A 22693-nucleotide genomic window follows, 5' to 3' on the forward strand; every position below is an offset into this window, starting at 1 on the left:
AGCCCAGCTTTTGCAGTGGGGCCAGGAGGTTTCCTGCTTCTTCCCATGTGGGGCCTTTGGCCCCTCACCATTTCCCCGCACATGGGAAGAAGCAAGAAACCTCCCAGTCTTGCTGCAAAAGCCCCAGGACCAGGGTGCTGACATCTCCAAAGCCGTTGCGCCGGAGCAGCCGGTTGCTGCAGGGAGGAGCGGCTGCGGGGGCGGCAGGCAGCAGAGTCAGAACAGCTGCAGAGAGGAGCAGGGAAATGAGATGGTTGACTCGAGGCAAGGTGAACGATTTCAGAACAGGAAGGGGGGGAGCGTTTTCGCGTCTGCAGTCAGTTTCCACTTCAGCGTCCTTAGCGTAATTACACTGCGCTAGCTAGTCCTGCAGGCAGAAAGAGAGGATCTGCGTGCTAAGCTGTATGTTCAAGATACAATCGTGCTCCTGTACTTTGAGCTTCTGTGGTAAACACTCTTGCTCAAGCACAATGAGGGAAATGAAGAATGTATGGTGTAGTTCCCTTTTCTAGCTAGTTTTCCACCAACGACACAAAGGAAAAACAACAAAACAGAAAATCTTCCTTTCTTGTATAATTAGTAATTGTTACTCTGTTTTAACTTGTTTTGATGGAAGAATTACATCAGTGTTTATACAGTCCTGGGGGTTTGATGTGCTGAGCTTTTTTTAATTTGTTAATTTTCTTTTTCTTCCAATAGGCGTTCAAGCCCTTGGTTGGAAAAAGTGTATACAATTCAATTACTGCAGTAGAATTCCTTGTGGACAAACAGCTGGATTTTATAACTGAAGATAGTGCCTTTCAGCCCTATCAGGTAAGAAATTTGGTTACTGCGTAAGTACTGTCCATTTAGCTTTGTTAAATCTATACATTATTATTTTTAATTGTGTTACAGGGACAATTTCCTATTGGTTATTGGCAGGGATTGTTGCTCATTTTGTGAAAGATTATATTTGATACTGTATCTGATTCTGGTGAATCTGATCATGTCAAGGAGTACTATGTAATTCATATTATTGAACCACCTTTAAGTAAAATACCTGACCCATTTAAGGCTTAATCAGTACCATTAACTGTAGAGCAGGTAGAAAGTATCTGTCCTTCTGAAGCTGGGCTTTTGTTCCTAGGTCTTTGTACTGCAATGGTGATACCTGACTTACTGTTTTTTTGACAATGAATAGCAGAAAATGTTAATTTTTTTAAAAATAAAAAACCACTTTCTTTTGCTGTTGTTTTAAAGCTTGCTAAAATTTCCAGTGTCCTTGATTTTAATGCCTCTTCATTAATTAAGTAACACATTAATATATTAATGTGTATGTATTTAAAGAACAAGAGAAACAGTCATCCCCCACCCCACTCAGAAGAAGGGCTAAAAATTTCTTTTATGATAAATAGAAAAACATTTGATACTTCAACTTGTGCTGCACTGATTGCAATGAGAATAGCCATAAATTCTTTCTTACAGCTGGGGTGGTACACTGCAGTGATACAGAAATAGTACTTTGAGACTTGGAATAACAGATGGCCCTGAATAAATGCTATGTAATTTTGTCCTGACACCCTTTCTTCCCTCCTGCTTCACCAAGATGTTTTTTTCCCAATACCAAATATAGAGCTGGAAAAAGAGAAGCGACTGAGAGAGAATCCTGAGGAAAAGAGAGGGAGGTTCAGTTTGCAGAAGGGCTGGTGCTTTTGTGTGTCTGTGGTGGGGAAACCAAATGAGTTCAACATTTCTCGTCAGGGTGAAGTTACATTATGACTCGAGCTGCTCAAACAGTTTGGCTGTGCTGCAAAGGACAGTTCCCACTCTCAGACCCCATGGTAGCACCTTCAGCCTTCTACAACAGCACAACCTTGGTTTTCGAAGATGAGAGGCGGGGGGGTGGGGCGGGGAAAGCCTGTGATGTTGGTGAGTTGAGCTGGATTAGCCCAGGGTGCAGCGAGTGCTGTGGCTTCCTCTAGGGAGGGGGTCAGGATGACGCAACACGGAGTGGGATATCCTCCTTTGGCAGCAGCGACCTCTTAAATCAGCTGAGCCGTGAAGTGTAAATTCACCCTCAAGAGTCCAGCTGCAATCTTCCAGATTCATTTTACACAGCAAATACTTGCGCTAGCGTCTGTCCTTTGCCTGAAATCTGTCAAGATCGTGTCTCTGATAACGTTCGTTCCAGTAACAGTAATCGATCTGCTTTTGGCAATGGATCATTTCTCATAAGATGAGCCGAGCAAAACAAATAGAATATGAGAAGGACTGTTTTGTAAACCAGTCTCACTGCCAAGGCGGGCTGGCAGTAACATAGTGATGCTGTATGCATTTTAGGTCCTTCACTTCAAGCAGTGTTTACTGATACAGTATTTGACACAGAAGCACTTTAATTTGGAAAGGTGCATACAAGCTGAAGGTGTCGTTTTTGAAAATGTGTGGTCTGAACAGCTGGCTTCATAATATCTGGGTAGATAATACTGTAATTAACAGCATTAGCAACTTCAGTTTTAATAGAGATCTTGACCAAAAAGTGGTAGAAAGGAGTATCTTGTGAAAAATAGTTCCACCTATAGGCATGGTCTCCCTAACTCTTAACCTTCGTTTTTTGACTTGTAGAGGGCAACTCTGTGTGAGAGGTCAGGTTGTTTCCGCCTCTCCTGGAGCAAACAGCTACCTGTTAAGGCCTGAGACGGAGGCTACTGATCTCTATCAGTCATAAGTAGTTTGGTGACAGGAGATACCTAAATCGTCTGTCTGTTTTAGCGTTACAGTCAGGTTGCTGGTGGCTATTCCTTTTAAGTACTAAGGCATCCAGAATTTACATCTTAACTGGATGTTGCTCAGATATCGAATGTAGAAACATAAAATGACATCAGGCTCATCAGTGAATAGTGCAAAAATGTCTTTATTTGAACAATGGAAAGAAGCAGGCGTGTCTCTTTGCAGGGCTAGCAGTGTCTCATTGCCAAGTTTTACGAGTTAGTTGTACAGATAAGAGCTTTACTGAATGATAACGTCTTCAAGACACACAACTCAATAATGTACCAGCAGTGTCTTAGACAAAATACTAACTTGATCATTATGGGACTGTTTTCTCCTGAAAGATACCTGAAGTGGGAGGATTGTTTCTATTAATTTGTTTTTCTTACTATTTTTTGTCAGTGCTAGAAATCACATTCCTAGCCTTCAGTCACATAATGTAAGGTGGTTTTTACTTTTACCTTTTTTCTGCAAGATTTTCTTTTTCTTTGTTATGAAACCAGGTCCTAAATAAATCTTTGGTAAACTTCCTGTGAAAATCTGCTTTTCTAAAAAGAAGAAAAAATAGCCTTTTTGCTCCCTTATTTGATCTGGAATACTGTTAATCTGCTTTTGAGCAGGAGACGGAGCTGAGGAACCACTCTTTGCGGAGATGAGTTAACTTTTAAGTCTTTCTGAATGTGTTTAGTTTTTGTGTTAAGCTCCTGTGGCTGCACATTTTCAGTATGAAGTCCTTAGAGACCCTTGGTGATCTAAACACTTCTTTAATTGCATTTTGCTGTTAGTGCCTAAAATTCCAGTTCCTTTCTGCCAAAACAAACAAAGTTTGAATCTGTGTGGGAAGACTTCATTTCACTTCAGATACAATTCTTAACTACTGAGTAATTTTTCCCATCGTTGCGAATGCTTGTAATAGGCAGCAGTGGAATATTTAGTATGAATTCTGCTCAGATCAGTTCTGATCAAAAAGTGCAGTGCTGTTAACATAACTGTTGGGTTAAAGGGCTTCATGAATAAGGTAATGCTGTCCAGTTTAAAGGTGACAACTGCTCAAGGCAAAGAAAACAGCGCACTTGGCATCCTTTTAGTCTTGGCAGGAAAACCGAAGTTTGAGTAGGCAAAGAACTAAATTACAGTCATTACCAGAAGTGGTTCTTCCAGAACAAGAGTAGAGACTTTGGCAGGACTCACTGGGGAATCATAAGCTACAGATTCCCATGCCATATCTACTGTTTGCATAAATAAACATGTTTCAGTTGTTAAGAGATTAAACAACCTTTGTAAGAACTAGAATAATATAATTATTAAAAGTAGGGTATGCAGCTGCACTATACTAGCATTTTCCATTTTTTCATATCTTTACCAGGTTTCTATAGCAAGAAGTAATACAATATAGCAAGTGTAATACACTAGTCAGTGAATTTATTCTTTACAGCTAAATGTATTATGTGATTTTTCTTTTCCCTCATGTGTGTACTGCTTTGAATCCTGCCTTTCTCCGTAACAATTCCTTAGATTCTGTATGTGTGGTGCCTTAAACACCAACCTGCAACTTGTTTCCGGTGGCTTTTCTCTCTGTTGCTTCACAGAGGATACAAACGGCATTATTGTCTTCGTGAAACTTGTGTGTGGCTGAGAATGACTCATTCATTAATCTGGGATGGTCAGACCATTTAATCATGTAGTTCTTTTTATGGTGGTGACAAGGGGATCTTGAGAAAGCAGATACGGACGTTTGCCATGGTGCTGTGCTTAGCAATGAAATGAAAATTATCTTCCTTTGCAGGAAGTGATGGACATAAAATTTACAACATGCGTTTTCTATGTCACACTGGTGTCTGTAGGAAATGTAGTCGTGAAATGTGATGTGTAAATCAGGTCCTTAATATTTTTCCTACTTTGCTTCAAAATATATCATGTATCTCTTGTGTTTAAGTAAAAACTGACAAACGTGGTGGTTTTTATAATGGCTCTTGCTCTAGATTGAAGATTAGCACACTTTCAGGTATGTTTGTTTCTAAAATATTTTAAGCAAAACTACAGTAAGCCCACACAAATACAAATGTGACCTAAATCAAGTAATTCAAACTGAAATGTTTTTTTGTAGTAATGTTACTTGTACTACTCTGTGACAGCTATGTGTCTATTCATTCTATTAACATGTAAGTTAAGCAGCAGCAAAGCTGATCATGCCTTAATTTGTTTAAGCATTGTAGTTTACTTGAAGGACTATAGATGGGGATGTGAAGCATTAAAGCTCCACATATGGTATGTGTGACCTCATCAGTGTGGTGTTTTTGTCTGGGTGGTGTTTGGCAGTACCTGTCACCAGCACTATTGGGCTGGAGTGTGTGATTCTGCTGTTACTGGCTGAAGCAGATGGAGTCAACTGCATTATATTTTGGACAGGCAAATAAAGAATAACAAAAAGTGTTTTATATCATGTTTTTCCATAATAAAATACACTTATGGAAAGACTTGGAAAGACTCTACTTTGCCCAAGCGGTCAGTGCATTTCAGCTGTGTGTCTGGGTCCGGCAGAGCAGGGTGCACGATAGTTTATGTATTTCCAAATATATACACACACATTTCGTCCACATATATATGTCCAGAGTATTTGTGAGCACACAGCACTGGAACAAGCATGCACAGCTGAGCCAGGGCAAAGAATTCAAATTAAGTTCCTTCACAATCACTTAAACTTCCTGCAAAGAGGGTATCTCGCCACTCAAGGAAGGAAGTGGAAGGGTATGCAGACGGTCTTCAAAAAGTCCTTCTGTGTGTATATATATATATTTTTTTTAACAAACAAAAAAACCCCAAAACAAACAAACCCGGCTAAGAATGAAGAACACACTTCAGTTCTTCTCTGGTGGAATCGCTCTTATCCACCCTACTTACTCATATTCTCCTTCAGAACAACTGCTTTTTTCTTACTTTTTTTTCCCCCTTTTTAACACAAACCTAGTTGCCTTAGTGTTTCCAAATGGTTAAGTCTGCCTATCTACCTTTGTGCTGAAGGTTGCAGATGTAAAGATAGGGCACTGAGAAATCCCCTGTGGGAGGTGTTACATGCACAGTGGTAGGCGTTTGTACTTTGCTCTTCTTCTAAATGTGCATTGCATGTCTGGGAGCTGACAGGTCAAACGTCTAACACACCTTAAAGGTTGTTGAAGTAATAATAATAAACTTTCTCTCTAATCATGAAATAGGTACCTTGCATTCAGGATCTAATACTGTGCTAATCTTGATCTATTACAGATTCAAGTTCTATATGCCGTGAAGTAAGGCTTTAGAAAATGGTGTTGTGCAACTCCAATACTCTCCTTTTCCGTTTATTACGGGGAGACACTGTGTATTTTAGGTGTGGATGCTTTTGGGTTTCATGACTTGTTTGCTCGTAAGAGCAAGCCAGTCGCCTAGTGAGGCTTGAATAGTAATAACATGTATGCATAAAAAATACTTCAGACATCTTGAAACAGGGATAAATAATATTTTTCTGCCTGTATTTTAAGCAGTCCATAATCATACAGTCTCCTCATCTTTCAGACTTGTCTTACTTTAAACTTCAGGTTTAAAAATAGCTATGGCAGCTGAAAGTGGCTTTTCCCGTAAACTTGTACCTCTGCTGACCAGGCGAGCAGGAGCTTTTGGGTTGGACCCACCCTTTGAGGTTGACAGAAGCAGCTTGGGAACTCCTGGTGCCAGCCAGCTGGTGGCCATGGCTGTCATGTGCTTGCCTCCTGGTTTCATTTCCTCCACGGGCAATAGACACACACACACAACTTTCTCCATCTTTAACTCTTCTCAGCGTCATCTTTAAGAGCCGTCTCTGTTCTTTCCCATGTCTCTGGTGTCTGGACCACCCATAAGCAGTCCAGCTGGCTTCTCTGGCAGCATCGTAAAGAACGATGGTCTAAACAGTTTGTTACTGACACATCGATGTTTAAGTGTATGGTTCCAACGTGAGAGGAAGCAAAAGGCTGCATCCAGCTAGAAGTGGGTCAGATGACTCATACCAGTCCTCGCTCCCTGTTACACATGTGGGACAGAAGAGTTTCACTGGAGTGCTTGCAAGGAGGGGGAATGAGGGAGGAGGGATTGGCACCCTCCATTTGTAGAGTCAGAGGGAGGTGCACATCATATCTCCTAAGCCTGTATTTGTGCCTCCTTTTGAAAAAGAGCTGCTTGCCCGAGGACTTCATCTGTCTTTGTTCTCAAAATAGGTGGAATAAAATTGCACCTTTCTGATTTACCCGGATTTCTTAAGAAATAAGGACCATAGTCACTTTTTGCCTCTCGGCGGGGTTTGAGTGGAGTTCTTCCAGACCTAGGGAATCAGCCCCACGGAGGGATTGCATTAGTCAGCAGGCGGATGGTGTAGCTGCCACAAATAGTGTGGCTCCTCCCGGATCCAGGTAGTAGGAGGGAGTGGAGGTGGAGCTGCTGAAGGCCGTGGGAAGGTACATGAGGAGGAAGGGAAAAGAGTTTTGAGGTCCCTGGGAAAGTTGAGGTTGCCACAACGGAAGTAGGTCTCAAATCCATAGGAAAATAGGTTTCCTTCCACTGTTGTAGATAAAGTAGTTTTACTCTTCCCACGGTTTTTAAAAAGTCATGGTCAGTTGAACAGTTTGACTTCATTAATCCTACTGCAGGAGATAGCATTGAAATAAATAACTTAAAATTTAAGAATTCGAAACAGAACAGATAAAACAAAACGTGTTTCTTCTTTGAAGGTGAAGATCAAATCCTTTCACTGAGGTATCTTGGTACTTCTTAAAAGCAGTCTTGGTATTGCTGAAATTACAAATCCATTCAGTGTTTCTAAGTAAGGAACTTCCTATGTTTGGTCACAACTGATTACTTTTTTTCAACAGTGAAAGCCTATGGAAAATACTGCTCAGTAGTAAGAGAAGGGCACTTCACCCTTGGTTCTGTGCTCCTAAAATTTCCAGTCTTCACATTTTATTTATTAAAAAGGAAAGTTTAAAGTATTTTTCTTACATGATGTTCTTCGTCACCACTATTTTCATCATCCAGACACAGTCAGTTCCTAGAGAAGTCTCTGTTACTTCTTTACAACCAGATGGTGCTTTGCCCAAATAGTTGCTGTATGTTGGGACTGGGAATCCTTAGTATTTTGGGGAACTCTGAAACATGAATGAGGATAAAATCCCACAGTCATTGCATGGGATTTCTTACCCAGGGAGGGAAAAGAGTATGCCTTCCTGCACTTCAGGTAGGGGGGAAAGCTGACTTTCACTGAAACGTTTTTAAAAGCTTTAGCTTGGTGTGATGAACACAATAGCTAGTTTGATGAAATGCTTGTGGTTTTGTTTGCCTTTGTTTCCTGATACAACTTTACTCTGCTACCCTAACTTTTTCTTACAAAACATATTTTTGAACTTACACCTAATAGAAGTACTGATTTGCAGTCTAGGGTTAGTGCTTCATGAGAACTGCCCCAAAGCATTCAGCAAGCTGCAGTTAGTAGAGGTTGAGAGCTGTAGCAGTTCAAGGTGTGTATATGGAATTCCTTTTCCAGGCCAGACATCTGGGGAGAAATGCAACTATTTTCATACAAATTTAAAAATTAAAACCAAGTATGAATCTTACCATTTTCTTAGACATTGGAGTAACTTTACTAATAAAACAGAAAGTTCAGTATTTGTTTTGATGTAGAGGGCGTGGTGTACAGTGTGTATCCTGATCATACTTCATTTCTTTTTAACAGTGTACTACTTAACTAACTATAGTTCTAAAGTTTTTTTTACTACCATTGTTTGTAAATACTGATCCCCCTTCCTTCAATGTAACAAACATTTCCTGTCTTTTGAATGGAATTAAAATTAACTATTCCTGGTTCTTCCCCTGCATTCCCCTCTTCTTGTATGTGTCTGCCAGAATTACTGGTAGTAGTATTTCAGCATGATTTTGCTGAAATAGCAAGTAGGTTTGAAGCACAGTAATTTCTGTGCATCTCAGAAATTATTGTGTGTTTTATGATTTCAGTATTTATATAAAATTCAGTGAATTTTAAGCATACAGTTGAGAAATTATATTTCAACCATAGAGGCTGGGTTTTTACCCAGTGTGAACATTCCCTTCCTTTTGCTATCTTATTTTCACCACTCCATGCCACTTTGATATACAACAGATAAAATCAGGTTAAAGCAGATTTCAGGATGCATAAGGCTTTGTGGCTAAAGTAGGATGCTTGACAGGCTTTTTTTTTTTCTTCCTTTTTCCTCCTTCCCCCTCAGTAGTGTAGTTCACTCCTGAGTTTTGTTTTTAATAGTTTTTTGGTTCCATGTGCTAGTAGATTTATTGGCGGAAAAATATTGTGAAATGGATGAGCATTGTATCAATTTTAAACACTGAAAGACTTTCCTAAGTTTACCCCTAGGAGTTTATTGCAGCAACAACTGAAATATCCCTGTTTTCTGATTAGCAATTTAATTTTCCTTCTTTGCAAGACCATTATTCATCTGTTCTATAAAAGGCACAGCCACAGCTTCCTCCAGAGTTGCAGAGAGCTGTCGTGTTAATCCAAATATGATATACATCCCAGCTGGTCAGACCTCTGTTATTTACAGGGAGAATTCCTAAAATGGATCCAGCAGGTCCGAACGGAGCTCTTAGCAGAAAAAAGGCACATGATGATGTCTCAGAGCAGAGGCAGCATTTCCACGTTTGCACAGTGGTGGGCTCGCTGTTGCGTGCCCAACCAGACGGTTGCAGAGTCTCTGCGCCCATAGGAGTTTGTTCTTCTGAATGAAGTCCTGCAAGAAAATGTGCAAATTGCTTTCCCAACCCAGATGCATTGCTTCTGTGCAGTGCTGCCTTAAATCCTATTAGGAATTAACTCTGAAAAGTTCTGTGCAAATACAGCGATTCTCATTTGAACTGTGAGAGGAATGTGTTTTATTCCAAACTACTTTCGTATTATCAGCATGTTGGCCAACACTGTTATATAGCAGTATTCTAAGAAACATGTTTTCAAACCAACCCTGGAAAACCACTTGAAAATAAAGCATGAATGTGATAGTAATTAAGTGGACCAAACTCCACTGAAACTGGCTTTCAATAACATTTTGAAGATATCTGATGTATTTCTTTTCTCTTGGTGGGGGGGGTGTTAAGGTATTTTTAATGTTGGGAAAGATTTGTATTCTGCTCATGATCCTCATGAGTTATGGAGAAAGGAGCTGGAAAGTTGTATGTTCCAAGGGTTCCTGGGGATTTGCAAAAGACACTAGGTAGCTCTGTGCTGGTAATCTAAGTAAGCTGGTGATAGTTCAAATAACAGAGCAGTGTCATTCGTGAGAGTGAGATACTCTGATGCATGTTTCTAGGAGGTGGTGGTGTTCCTGGGAGCTGTTGTCAGTCTGTCACGTATTGGGTAGTGCTTTACAGTTTTCCTCTGCAGATTTGAATGGAGAGACCTTTGCTCTTTAATACAATAAGCTTTTAGTTATCAGTAGTCTTGTCAAAGAATTGCTGAGTAATACAACTGATAAAAGATTTGATGGAGGTAGCTACCATGAGATAAGAGATGAACTGTCTGGTCTGTCATTATCTGTGGTGGTGATATACAGCTTTCCAACTCCACCAGTTGAAGCTGCCACAAGTAACTTCTGTTGTCCCTGATGCAAAGAAGATGTGTCTTCTGTAAAATGATCAGTCTCTGAGCAAGAACTGATCTCTTGGCTTGATTTCTGGGGGTGTTAGACTGCCTTTCTAGCAACCCCCTAGTCCAGACAACTGATGATCAACAGAATATACTTTATTTCTTCTTTTTTTTTTATTAAAGACACTTCAATCCAAACAGTTTGTCCTTCAGCCAATATGATTTGGGGAGTTGTTAGATACCTTCTGAAAGCTGTTCACAATTCAGAGTGTCTAGATTTAAGTTTAAATTTTAATACCAACATACAAAAGATTTTTCTCCAATCTGCTCACTTAGCTGCTCTCCTTGTTAGTATCAGCTTCACTCTGCTAATTGCTTCCTTCAGGGAAACGTCTGCACTTTGAGGTTTCTTTTCCCATAGTGGCATTGAGTTACTTGGTAAGTGACTCCAAGGCTTGTTCTAGTATCACCGCATGACTTGGGAGTTCCTGGCTGAGTGGGGTAGGACCAGGGCTCCCTCCCTGTTTCTCTTAGGAGTAGATAAAACGAAATGCAAAATCAGGACAAAGTTGCATATTACTGAGATGATAGTGACAAATACACAGAGCCTGCAGTGAGGAAGGGCAAGGTAATGTGATTCAGTGGAGGACAAAAGAAGAGCAAATGTATGGCTATGTCATCAAAATGAGGGAGATGATGGACATGCTATTCACTTCACCTTTAATTCATTTGTATGTGGAGAAGAACGTAAGTTGTACAAACGGTCACCACAGCACTGTAAGGAAGCTGACAGCCCATCACCTTTGTGGATAGGAGCCGCTTGCTTGGGGAAGTCTTTAGATCAGATGCTAAAAGACAACGTCTGTTACTCTGGGAGATTTTGCTTTCTGTCCCACTCGGTCACACCAAGTAGTTTTCCTGTTTTCTTTCTAATCTGTAAATCAGATCAGGACCCAGATTGGAATTACAGTGACAGCACTTTGTCACAGCTGCTCAAAGAGAGGGTGACATAACCTGTGAGCATAAGGGTCATCTGTTTGTTTGGGGTTTTTTTTTAATTCTGGTTTTCAAATTCAGAATTATTGTAGAAGTCACTAGAGCAATTTTTAGGTTGTTCTATGACAATATCTGCTTGGCCCAAGTTTGGTTTTGCTTATGCATTGATGGCTACTTGCTTCCCTTCTGCATGCTTATTTTGTATGCCACTCTCGTTCCCCTTCTGCCTTTCCCATACTAGGTTCCCATCTACAGATATTGGAATAGTGAGCTGATTTGTAAAAAACAAGATTTCCAGCATGCCCATTTTACCTGAGACATTGGTAGCCTTACAGGAAGGCAAATACCTCTGTTTCTTTTTGTGTTTCTGAGTTAAAATCAGGGAAAATATTAGACTATGAGTCAGGTTTTTTCCTTTGTATTTATGTTCCTAACCTTAATATATTTTCCATAGCATATCTTACTAAAATTAATAGAAATTTTCTGTTATTCTTAAGGGTGTCAGTTTTTCTTCCAGAACTGAAATAATTGATACAGTGATGCTTCTTCAAGCTTGAAATAGTGGCTTGGAGAAGCATACGCAGCCCTGCTCCCCTAATTCTCAAACCTGATAATTAAAATTTTAAAATCAGTGTCAAGTCTTTAATTATTGAATGAGTGAAATGAGGAAGGAAGGTGGAGTGTGTGTGGAGTAGTATTAGGCATAGGGAAGAATGAGGAGCAAAAGATAAATTGTTGATAGCTTTTCCTGAGAGTTGTTAAGTTTACTGACAGTTGTAAAATCATTAAACTTTTATTCTTCCTCTTTTTTTTTCCCCCCTGTAGTTTTAACTTTCTACCTACAGAAACATAATTCTTGTTGTTAGACCTGAAAGTAACCCCTAATCTCAAATGTTTGTGGTCCGAAATATCTATAAAGGTTTGTTCTTTTCTAAACAATGTATTCAGAGCCCCTTGTTGGGAAGGGATTAGTTATCCCTGTTCTCTCGCCTGGCTGCTGCATGTAGCGAGAGCGTCACTGCCCGTCCCTGCCTTTTCCCTTGCGGCGTGCCTCCCTGCACGTGCGAGCAAGGCTGACCTCAGCTCGACTTTGTTTCTCATTTAGGGGTCAGGGTTGTGCCTTCAAGCTTGACTTAACTGGTTCAGATGTAGCCCAGCAGCAGCTGCTGGGTTTGAATGAGGTAAATTGTGACCGTGCGCTCAGAACAGCAGAAAATAGGTCAAGTGTGGGTTGGGTTTACATAGAAAGCGCTAGCGTCGCCTGGTAAGCCTAAGCCTCTTCTCTCTGCTCAGACAAAGCCGTTTAAGGTAAACTGGGAAGTTATGATCTCCCCAAAAAACTTTCTAGCCTTCTGTAGCCTTGGTGTTTCTGGCTGGCGCTGCCCTTGGTCAGAAGCCGGAAGCGGGAGGGCGGTTGCCCTAGTTGCAGCGAGTCGGGTCGATGTGTTCCCCCAGGAGCCGTTCCCCCTGGAAAGGCGTTTCTCTGCTGGCTTGTGCGGAGCCCTCAGTGCCCCTCTGACCTCCTGCCCACCAGCTGCGGTGGCGTGGCAGCTGGGAGACACTGCTTCTCAGAAAGGAATAGGCCATATACTGTGTACCAGTGATTATGCATGCATATGTGTTTAGAAAGATGGGTGGCTCAACAGAAGATCTGTATATTTTAGTCTCAGCTAAATTTGATTATTTCCCTGTAGGGTTTTGGTGTGGTCTGCGTGGCCTCTGCAGTGCTTGCCTGGTAGTACCCTCAGGGGTGTCAGTTGCTGCCAGTTTCTCTGTGTTTTACTTAGATTCTTATCTTTTGCCACTGGAAAAAAGTCTTGTAGCACTGCAGATGGATACTACCAATTGATGTTGTTGTTAAGATCTTTGGTATGCTGCCTGTCCAGATTTTATGTCACTGTGGGTTTTTTCCCTGCTCACTCTAATGTCAGGCTGGGCAATATTAAGATTGAAGGGTTGTTAAAAAGTTATAATCAAGAAAAGAGATTACAGATCAGTGATATGATCAGATATGTCAGGTGACACGGTGAAAGATAAAAGAGGAAGAAAAAAGAAAAGGCTCATCTTTCAAACGAGGGGTAAAAATATGCATGGGCATTCAGGTTTTTTTAAATGGGAGAAAATAATCTTCTACAAGGTGGCATTAGAGCAGAAATTCTCATCAGTCTAGATCTTAAAAACAATACTTTTTGCTGCTGCTGTTCTTTGAAGACTGTTGTGGCAATGGGTAGGCAGGTGTTGACTTACCTTTTCCTTGTTTCTCAGACTACGATTTCTAAATTGAATTTCTGTGCAGCTGAAGTTCATGCAGTTGTGAAAATGATTTGGTGCAAAAAGCCGGGGGGAGAAATGTGGGAGGCTCATTTTATAGAAACTGATTTCAAGAATTTCGCTCATGAGACAAGAAAACTAAAGGTTCAAATTTAAATGTGGTCCCTCTACCATTAAAGTACTAACAAAATACTTTTTTCCATGTGCAGTACATACTTCATAAACATTGTAAAGAGGACTCAAGTTGGTTATGTACTAGTTTTCATTTAATTCATGTCCTAAATTATCAGAAAACCTCTAAGCAGCCAGAGGAAGCTATAGTTAATTAAGCCACAGATGGTGAGGACTAATGTGGTGTTGACCTTTGCGAGGACTGCAAAATCTACTTAGTCTTTCTGTGTAAAATACTAGCTGGAATGAGTTCATACTGATATTATAAAAATGTCCTTGATTCCTTGAAGCCAAATGCAGAGACACCGTGGCCAAGGAAAGTGCTTTCCCAAATAAACGTTCACAGGTTGTAATGTGCAGTGTGTGTTGAGGCTTGGTCTTCAGGGCTCTGATTTAAACCTTTTTAGGGCCAAAAGCCACTGTTTTTTCAGGACTGGTTTTCCTGGAATGCATGTTGTCAGTTCTGTTCTTCACTGAAAACGGAGAGTTGACAGCTGACTGGATTTTCTATACCCTCCTGTAAGCAGCATGCAGGCTGTGTGACTGGGGGCAGGGGCAGCTACTTGAATCCACTTTTTCTTTGTTGTTTTGTGCTCTAGGGTTTCATCTCTTGATTTAATGAATTCTTTTCTGCCTCTCAAGTTTGCAAAGAATGACTCAGAGAAGTATTTTAAAATGCTGAGAGAACATCTTGCTTCCATAATGCAAGTCTTCTTGGGAAGGTAGAAATGTGCAGGCATTCCCGCCACAGACATGCCCAGCAACCCGAAACGGAAAAGGAGCTTGTGGTCATTTGAGCCTTTCAGAACACAGTTTGTATGGTCTTTGGGCAGCAAGCATGTTTGGCTTATCCAGGGATGCCTCTCAGTGTCTTGGACAGTATTTTTTTTTTTGTGCATGGGGCTTGAGTAGGAGACATCTGTATGTATTTGGATTTTGACTTGTTTTGCTGTGGGTACTGTCTTTGAAGTTCCTGTTTGATTCATGACTTAAAGGAATTTAGAAGGATTATAAGTGATCTGCACTTGTTCACTTGTGGCTTTGAATGATAAATTACATTTGTCTGAACAAGCACTCCGAAAATGCTTCTCTGAACAAGGATTTCTACTTTCTGGTTAGAGCAGTATGTTATTTCAACCTGATGGTATGGTCTGTAGTTTTGAACCTGCTCTATTATTTTGCACCAGAAGAAAGAACAGATATGCTCGGAAAAACACTGGATCACTTTGTTATTTGGGAAAATTTCACTCTTTATTCTTCTCAGGACTTCCTAGGAGTTGAGCATGTCCCTAGTGGGTGAGAAGTCTCACCTAGAGAGATGTGAAGCCGACTCAAGTATTCTTTGGATAATTAAGCAGAAAGTCCACTCCACCAGAAGTGAATTCCTCTTTTGGTCTGGAAAGAACAACAGCAGCGAAGATCTAAAAAACCTGACATAGATAGGCAAGCCTTCTGATAGTCACATTGCTTCACGTGACTGTCTTCCAGAAGGGCAGGAAGGATTATCTCAACCATATCTTTCTAGCCCATATGCCCTTTGTCTTCTTCCCAGTATTGCATATAGTCATTTGTGGAACAAGGAGCACTGCCACACGAAGTCCCAAAAGAGCTTCCTACAGTAGATTTAAAAAAGAAAGTTGCAGTCCCATTTATTTTATTTGCATTCTGATTTGCATTTCATAAGGATTTTGAACCAGCATTAACATCCTCCTGGAGGAGATATTTTAGGAGTTGTGGAAAAACTAGTCTAGGAGAGGGTACCATACTTATTTTGTGACTAAAACTACTTTCAAACAAGGAAAAGGCTGGAGGAGAAGACGGAGCACTTAATTCTGCTGCTAGTTAGTCTGTCAGTCTTGCTACTTCAACCAAGAAGGAGGGGAAAACTGAAGGTCATAATTGCCAACGTTCAAATCTGTAGATGGAGATTGTTGTTTCTTGAACAATATAAACACAGGGTAAGGAAAAAACTGGGCACTGCAGGGTCATCTTCTCGTCTTCAGTGCTAAGAAAGGAAAGAGACTGCAAGTCATCAGCCTTCCTTGTTGCTGTCTCTCTGTTTTTGTGTAAGTTTATAGTATGTGCTAAAACCGTGTGCTCAAGGCCATCACCTTATAGTTTAACACATTGTGCAGTTAATTTCCTGGTCTTCAGATGTTCAGATTTGGGATTGATGGTGGAAAAAAAGGTCAGTCAGGGCACACTAATTTTTTCACAGACATATGTAATATGTACACAAAAGAACATAATTTTTTAGATTCAGGAACCCTTTTTTTTTTTAGTGTCTTGACACTGAGCTTCAATTGTCAGTTACAATTTTGCTTTGCTGTACTACTTTCCATTGACCAATGTATGTATAGCATGTTCATGTCTAGAGGCAAAACTTTTTTTTTTCCCCACTGGTTGATATGTTAAATGTGGTTTGTGTGTATTTAGAAACCCTGGGTTCTCTTTGATGTTCTCTACATAATCCCAGACATACTTGTGTACAGTTTGTGTAACGGATCTTTGACCTCCTTTGTGCCTTTCGTATCTCATCTTTGAGATGAACTCATCTTTCTCCAAGAAAGGAGGAAAATGGACTTTGCATAAGCGTTTGCACCAAGCAGTCTCAATTAAAGATACTGATACGTCATACATCTGAATAGGAGATAGAACAAAAAAGGTTCACGTGTACTGTCTGTAGGATCACCAGTATCTTCAGTGTCAAGTTCAAAGAAGGCAAAGTTGCTTAGGAAGGGTGTAAAATCTAAAAAAAAGAAAAGCAGCAGTGTGTGTTGCCTTCAGAAACAAATCAGACGTAGCTCAAGATGATGTAGATATTCAAAAACTTTGCATAAAAAACTCATTGAAGTAGAATAGCATTAAGAGTAAAAGGCCTGACTTCGTGGTAAATAATGAATAATCTTGAATTGAAGATACAAGTTTTTTTAGATGGGACTGAAGGAATTATTCAAAAGATACGTGATCTGCATATTAACTGCATTTTTAAGTCAACCAGACTTCCAGTATTGCAGTTCCTCAGTCTGTTGCTTAGGTCTAATGATCGTGGATCTGAGGGGAGATTTTTAGTACAAGAGTCTCTTGCAGCTGCTGTGAAAGAGAGTGCATATGGAGGAGGACAGGTGAATGATCATCACACAGCTCTAATTCTAGGGTCTGTTGGGTTCTTCTGACAAAATCATTCCCTCTTTCCAGTGGTTGTGTTGCTTCTGTATGTAGGATCAATGCAAAAATGGATTTGCACGGGAAAGTAAAACAGCTAATGCTCTTTTTAAATTGCCTTGGGAAAGGAAGTGTTTTGCTAGTCTGCCATCCTTGCATAAATTTTAGTGTTGACCCTCTAGTGCTTCTGATGATACTAGCAGCATACTTGCCTTGTTGGTGTTCTTAACCTGGTGGTAGAGGTCTTGTTGATCATAGAATTACAGGATATATTGGGTTGGAAGGGACCCTCAAAGGTCATCTAGTCCAACCCCTCTGCAGTAAGCAGGGGCATCTTTACTAGAGCAGGTCGCTCAGAGCGCCATCAAGCCTTGATCTTCCCCTTCACTTTTACTTTGTTCCACTTTACACATATTAAAATGGTCATCTTGACCATTCCTTTTGGATCCGAGGCCATATCCTTTTCAAAAGTGAAAGGGAAGAGAGTAATTTTCTCTAATAAATGAAGCATTGATGCATTCTCCATAATGGAGCACAGCAAATCTTCAAGTGTCAGGAAGTGAATTTTGAATTTGAAATAGACATCCTGTGATCAGTGGGTTAGCGGGAATAATCTCATCCAGATGAATAGAGAGAAATTGCTCATGTCACTTGAGGGCCTGGCAGCAGTGCACAATTCCCTGAGTGTTGCTTGTATCTTTATATTCTATGGCTGAAGCTCTTAATAATAAATCGTGAAACATCAAGGAACTTGTTGGAGATCAAGGAAAGAAATTACTTGATCTCAGCTGCAGTACTGATAAAACATTTTACATTTTGTATGTGGAGAATTGCTCTGATTATTTTAGCTGTCTGAAGTTCTCTCAGCACAAATGAATGTTCCCACAGCTCACAGATTTCCAAGGCTGTCTTCTGCACAAGGAGTTGCCTGGCTGCAGTGCAGCTTTATTTCTCTGCCACAGCCTCAGAAATAGCAAGCTTGCTCTGAAATAAAGAGAAATAGGTATTATAAAAGTGTGGAGATGAGTAATGATTTAAGCCCTACTTTCAAGGATATGAACCAGCTTTTGTGTTTAGTTTTACCTTGTTAGGACAGTGCCACCAAAAATGTCTTAATTCCTAGGATGTTGTCCTACTCAAATAGTGAAAAAGAGTTTTTTACAGCAGAACTGAATAAAATAGAAATTGAAGCGTGTCTTATTTGAAATTACCTAATTAACAGAAGCCTACGTATTTGAAAATCAGTAATGCTGTTTCTTGCCGAATATTTGTTTCTCTGAAAATACATCTCTTACGCATTATCTTTGAGTTCTATATCTATGTTTGTGCTCAATATGTTGATATTAAATTTTACAGATATGGAAAACTTTTTTTATTATTATTATTAATTTAATCATTATTTAAACAAATCTTTCTGCATACCTGTAAACACTGAAGTCTTTAGAAGGTAATTTTAGCTTGTAGTAAGACAGTATTTATAAAAGTGTGATCCTATTAATAGCTTACAAGTCTGGCCACATGTGGGATCTGACGTACCATGTTTCCATTAAATAACTTCTAGCACTGTGTTGCATTTTTAAGTTTTTCCTAAAAATAACACACAGATCTGTAGGCTTTCAGTAAAATTAGCATCAAACTACTTTATTGTACTCTAAAATAAATCTAGGAAAATAAACAGAAATGTTACAAGTAAACATAACATATGGTTCTTTTTTTAATCTCTACTTTAGGACGACGTAGACAGTCTAAACCCAGTTCTCAGGGATAACCCGCAGTTACATGAGGAGGTAAAAGCCTGGGTAAAGGAACAAAAGGTTCATGAGATTTTTATGCAAGGTAATTACATGGCAAATTGTGTTATTTTTATTTTATGTTAGCTAGTTTAAGGCCATTAGTTGTGTGGGGCTCATCCCATAGCATTGTGATATAATGGAGAATATATTTCTAACTTGGAAGTTATTTTTTGGAAGTACTTGTTAATACAAGGAAACAAGACTATGTGAGAAGCTGTGCATGACTTCTTCAGACTGTTCTTAAATTACTTGATGTCTTAGTGATTACAGCAAAAGGTGAATATCATTAGTCTGAACGTATGTCTTTTATAAAATATGTTGTGAAATAAGTGTGTGTGAATGGCACACACCTTTTAACATGTTTGAAACTGTTCTGTGCTCTGTTAGTGTTGCTATTACGTGTGGTAACTTCTCCACTATCTGTCTGTGCTTGTAGTTCTTCACAGTTCTGTCACAGATGAATACTTTCAGATCTCAAACACGCACCTCACCCCCTGATTGAAAAGTGCCTGTCAAATCAGTTACAATTTTGTAACTCAGCTCCAGTGGTGGAAGGTTGCAGCAAATGCATGCATCATTTTTGCACTGTAGCTACAAGTTACATGAAAACCAGTATGAATTAGAATAAATTATTTTGGCTCAATCTTGCTGATAATAAAAATATTATATGTATTTGCAGTATATTAATTAACTTTCTGCAGAACTAACAGGCAGCTTTAGATAGGCATTCCTAGCAATGGGAGGCAGAAACTAACCTCTGGGGGTTTGGGTTAAAATCCCCAGGCAACCAGTAAAGCAGTTTGAGGACAAAAATGCTTAAGCAGTCATGCTGTAAATTAAGAGATTGGGAGAGGAGCAATAAACAATCTGATATTTAAGGATGGCACTGAGATTTGCTTGCTGTCTGGTTTCTTTGTTAAAAGTATGATTAGAAGACCAAAGGAATATGGTAAGTATAATATTGAGGTTAAAGTAAAAAATGTGTCTTTCCTTCTGTGAAATTTTTAATTTGACTAGATGTGATTTATTCTTAAGGGCTGCAGAGAAAGGATGCTGAAAAAGCAATGCATGGAATTGTGTAGATAGTTGGTATGTCAGTGTTAGTCATTTTAGATTTTATCTTAATGTTCTCAGATACAACATGAATTAATAGTCTGTTGCTGAAATTTGCAGCCAAAACTGGATTGAGATGTGATGTGAAATCAAATTAGGGCTATACAAAAAGGAAACTAAAATTGAGCTTGGTTATTGTATTTCATTAGAGTAAAAATAATAAGACAACTGTAAAAGCCTCTGTGTACACTAGTACAGAATCAATACTGGAGCAAAGCCCCAGTGATATTGAAATAGTCATCTAAAGGAAACTGCCAACCCATCATCCACACAACTCATTTACGTCCCATCATTCCAGGAACAGTATTTTTGTCTTTTTATATATAATATTACATAATTTCTGAAACAGATGTTTGGATGCTTAGAAGTGCACAAATCGGGAGTATTTTAGATGATGAGATGAATCTACTCCAAATGTCCTTGCAGACTAGCTCTCCTCATCTAAGGAGAAGCTGCAGTTCAAATCCACTTGCTCTCCTGATGTGATGCAGGGTGGCACAAGGACAGACACGCTGCCTCGGGCGGAGGTGTGCCATCCAGCACAAGGGCCATGTCAGTGTCACCACCTCTGCAGTGCCACCACCTCAGCCCCACAGGACAGTGAGCAGGCAACTGGCAGAGACTGCTCTTGCATTCTCCTGGGGCATAATCTACTCCTGGTCACAGAGACTTTGTGTTTGGCACAGACCTTTCAATGGCTTACAGACAGCCCTTGAGCAGTGCTAGCTGCTGTAATCTAGCCATGTTACCTTTCCTTTCTCCTCCCCTCCCTTCTCTGGTTTTCTTCACTTTCTCCGTTATTACCATTTTCCCGTTCCCTGCAATTTAAGCAACATTTTCAATTCTGCCTTGTCTAGACGCATCTATTAAGGTTATTACCATATTCTCTTACTTTGTCCTCCACAGCATTTTTAGGATCCAGCCTTTTCCTTTATTGTCTGTGATGCTGAAGGCATCATCTTATACCTTAGTATGTTGTACTTTGACTGTCACAGTGCAGTTTATCTGAAGAAAGAGGAGGATTGGAGAAAAACATTGAAATCAGGTTCCAAATGTTTGAAAAGAAACACGCTAATTTGAGGTGGAGGGATAATTGGACCAGATCAAAACTGGTCCAATTATTTACAAGAATGAGACTACAGAAATAAATTGGCCTTTGTGACCTTTTCTTTGGGCGGCAGTCACAGCAGCATACTTTGTAGTAGAGACTGTAGGTTTGGCAGAAAAGTAGTTTATTCCTTGTTTTTTAAAAAAACCCAAACTTGGCCAAGTTGAAAGCTTTTGTGACAAATAAAACCAGTTCAAGGAACATAGTAAAGTGCCTTTGATTTTTAACAATTAAAATCTTTGATTTTTTTCTTCCTATTAGATTTATTATCACTACAATCTCTGAGGCTGTGTGTATAATAATCCTTGTTGAAACACTGAGTGTGCTTCAGCCCTGAAGATACTTCCTGATAGTACTGCACAGGCTGTTTCAACAATGTGTAGCTGAGCATGATTCAGCCAGGGGCTGGAGACAAAGCCAGGCTTTTCCTGTAATGGCTGCTTGTGGCTGGGCTGGGTTGGGCTGCAGCTGAGCTGTCCTGTGTCCTATGACTGCAGTTTAATCTTTCTACTTCCTGACACTCCATTAGCACATAAGAAAGAAAACCTCACTGTTTTTAAAGGTAGATAAAGTCTCTTTTAAAAATAGATAGGGTAACAGCTGAAATGAAGGGCAGACACAGATTAGAACAAGGAGTATGAGGAAAGAAATTGGCACTGGGTCAGTGCAGAAGAGTATGAGAAAAGCTGGAAGCTGATAGAGAAGGGAGGATGGAGCTTGTAAACTGAGAAGACTGGGAAAGAACTTGGAAGCCAGTGGCCTGGATTTGTAAATGCTAAAATGAGACGAGAAACTGGGGAGAGGGGAGAGGCTGGTTCTGGTTATGCAAGAGACTGAAAATCATTGTGTAGTTAACAGTAGGCTGCAAGAGAGGAGGAGCTGGGATAGGAAAGTAGGAATGGGAAATTGGCATGAAGAGAGACAGGCAAAATTTTACTGAGACTGTCTGAACAAGGCAGAGCTTTGAGACAGCCATGAAAAGTTTGAGATGTGTTAGGTTGGGTCAGACAGCCAGAAGTGTGGGAGCTGAGCTGGAGGCATTTTGCAGGGTCATATGGACTAAGAATTGGAGAGAAGCCATCAGGAAACATGTCCCTTTGGGAACCCCGTCTGGTCCAAGGCAAGGAATGTGAGACATAAGCTTGTAGATTGTTCTTCTTTATCTGCCCATATGTATCCATGATTGGCACAGTTCTGACCCTTGTCTTCGCAGCTGGAAATGTGCTCCGGTGACAAGTTAATGCCGGTAGCTCAGAGGGTTCACCGAGTCTCGAGGTTTCAGTTGTGCAGTGAATGATGTGGATGTGGGTGAAAGAAGGGTGCCATTGCACAGTGTTTCTGTTTCACAGCTGTTTTTAAAACCTAGATAATGACATGCAAAAGGTATTCCAAAAGACCTCGCTGAGGTTCCAAAATTAAACCCTAAGACCACTTAGAAATGTCTGAATTACTCTTGCTTTTGCATTTCTCTTGATCTCAAATGATGATATTAAAACCAGTCCTTACGATGACACACTTTCTCATGCAGAGAATATAATGGAACCAGTTGTGTGAATATGGATTTTTACTAGAGAAAGCTGTCACCTGCCCAGTTGCTGGTTCGCTACAGATGTTTGAGTTTGCTTAATGTACTGGGCAGGGGTTAGAAAAAATAATCTTTAGGAAAGACAGGGGAATTCTAGCCTTGCCTGTGTGGTTGAG

At 40.0% G+C, this 22693-nt stretch overlaps 1 protein-coding gene across 1 annotated transcript in view; it reads left to right on the top strand.

Moving 5' to 3' along the window:
* Positions 1 to 708: 708 nt before the first annotated feature.
* The window catches only part of LOC104528042 (probable JmjC domain-containing histone demethylation protein 2C), a gene marked incomplete at its 3' end in the record, with an annotated part of 55839 nt that continues 33854 nt past the window's right edge, over positions 709 to 22693 (top strand). Inside the window, 2 exon segments of the mRNA XM_010171932.2 lie at positions 709 to 813; positions 18709 to 18814. Of these exon segments, the coding sequence (XP_010170234.2) occupies positions 18808 to 18814 (7 nt within the window).

Source organism: Antrostomus carolinensis, unplaced genomic scaffold, assembly GCF_000700745.2.
Source record: "Antrostomus carolinensis isolate BGI_N321 unplaced genomic scaffold, ASM70074v2 scaffold49237, whole genome shotgun sequence".
NCBI lineage: Eukaryota > Metazoa > Chordata > Aves > Caprimulgiformes > Caprimulgidae > Antrostomus > Antrostomus carolinensis.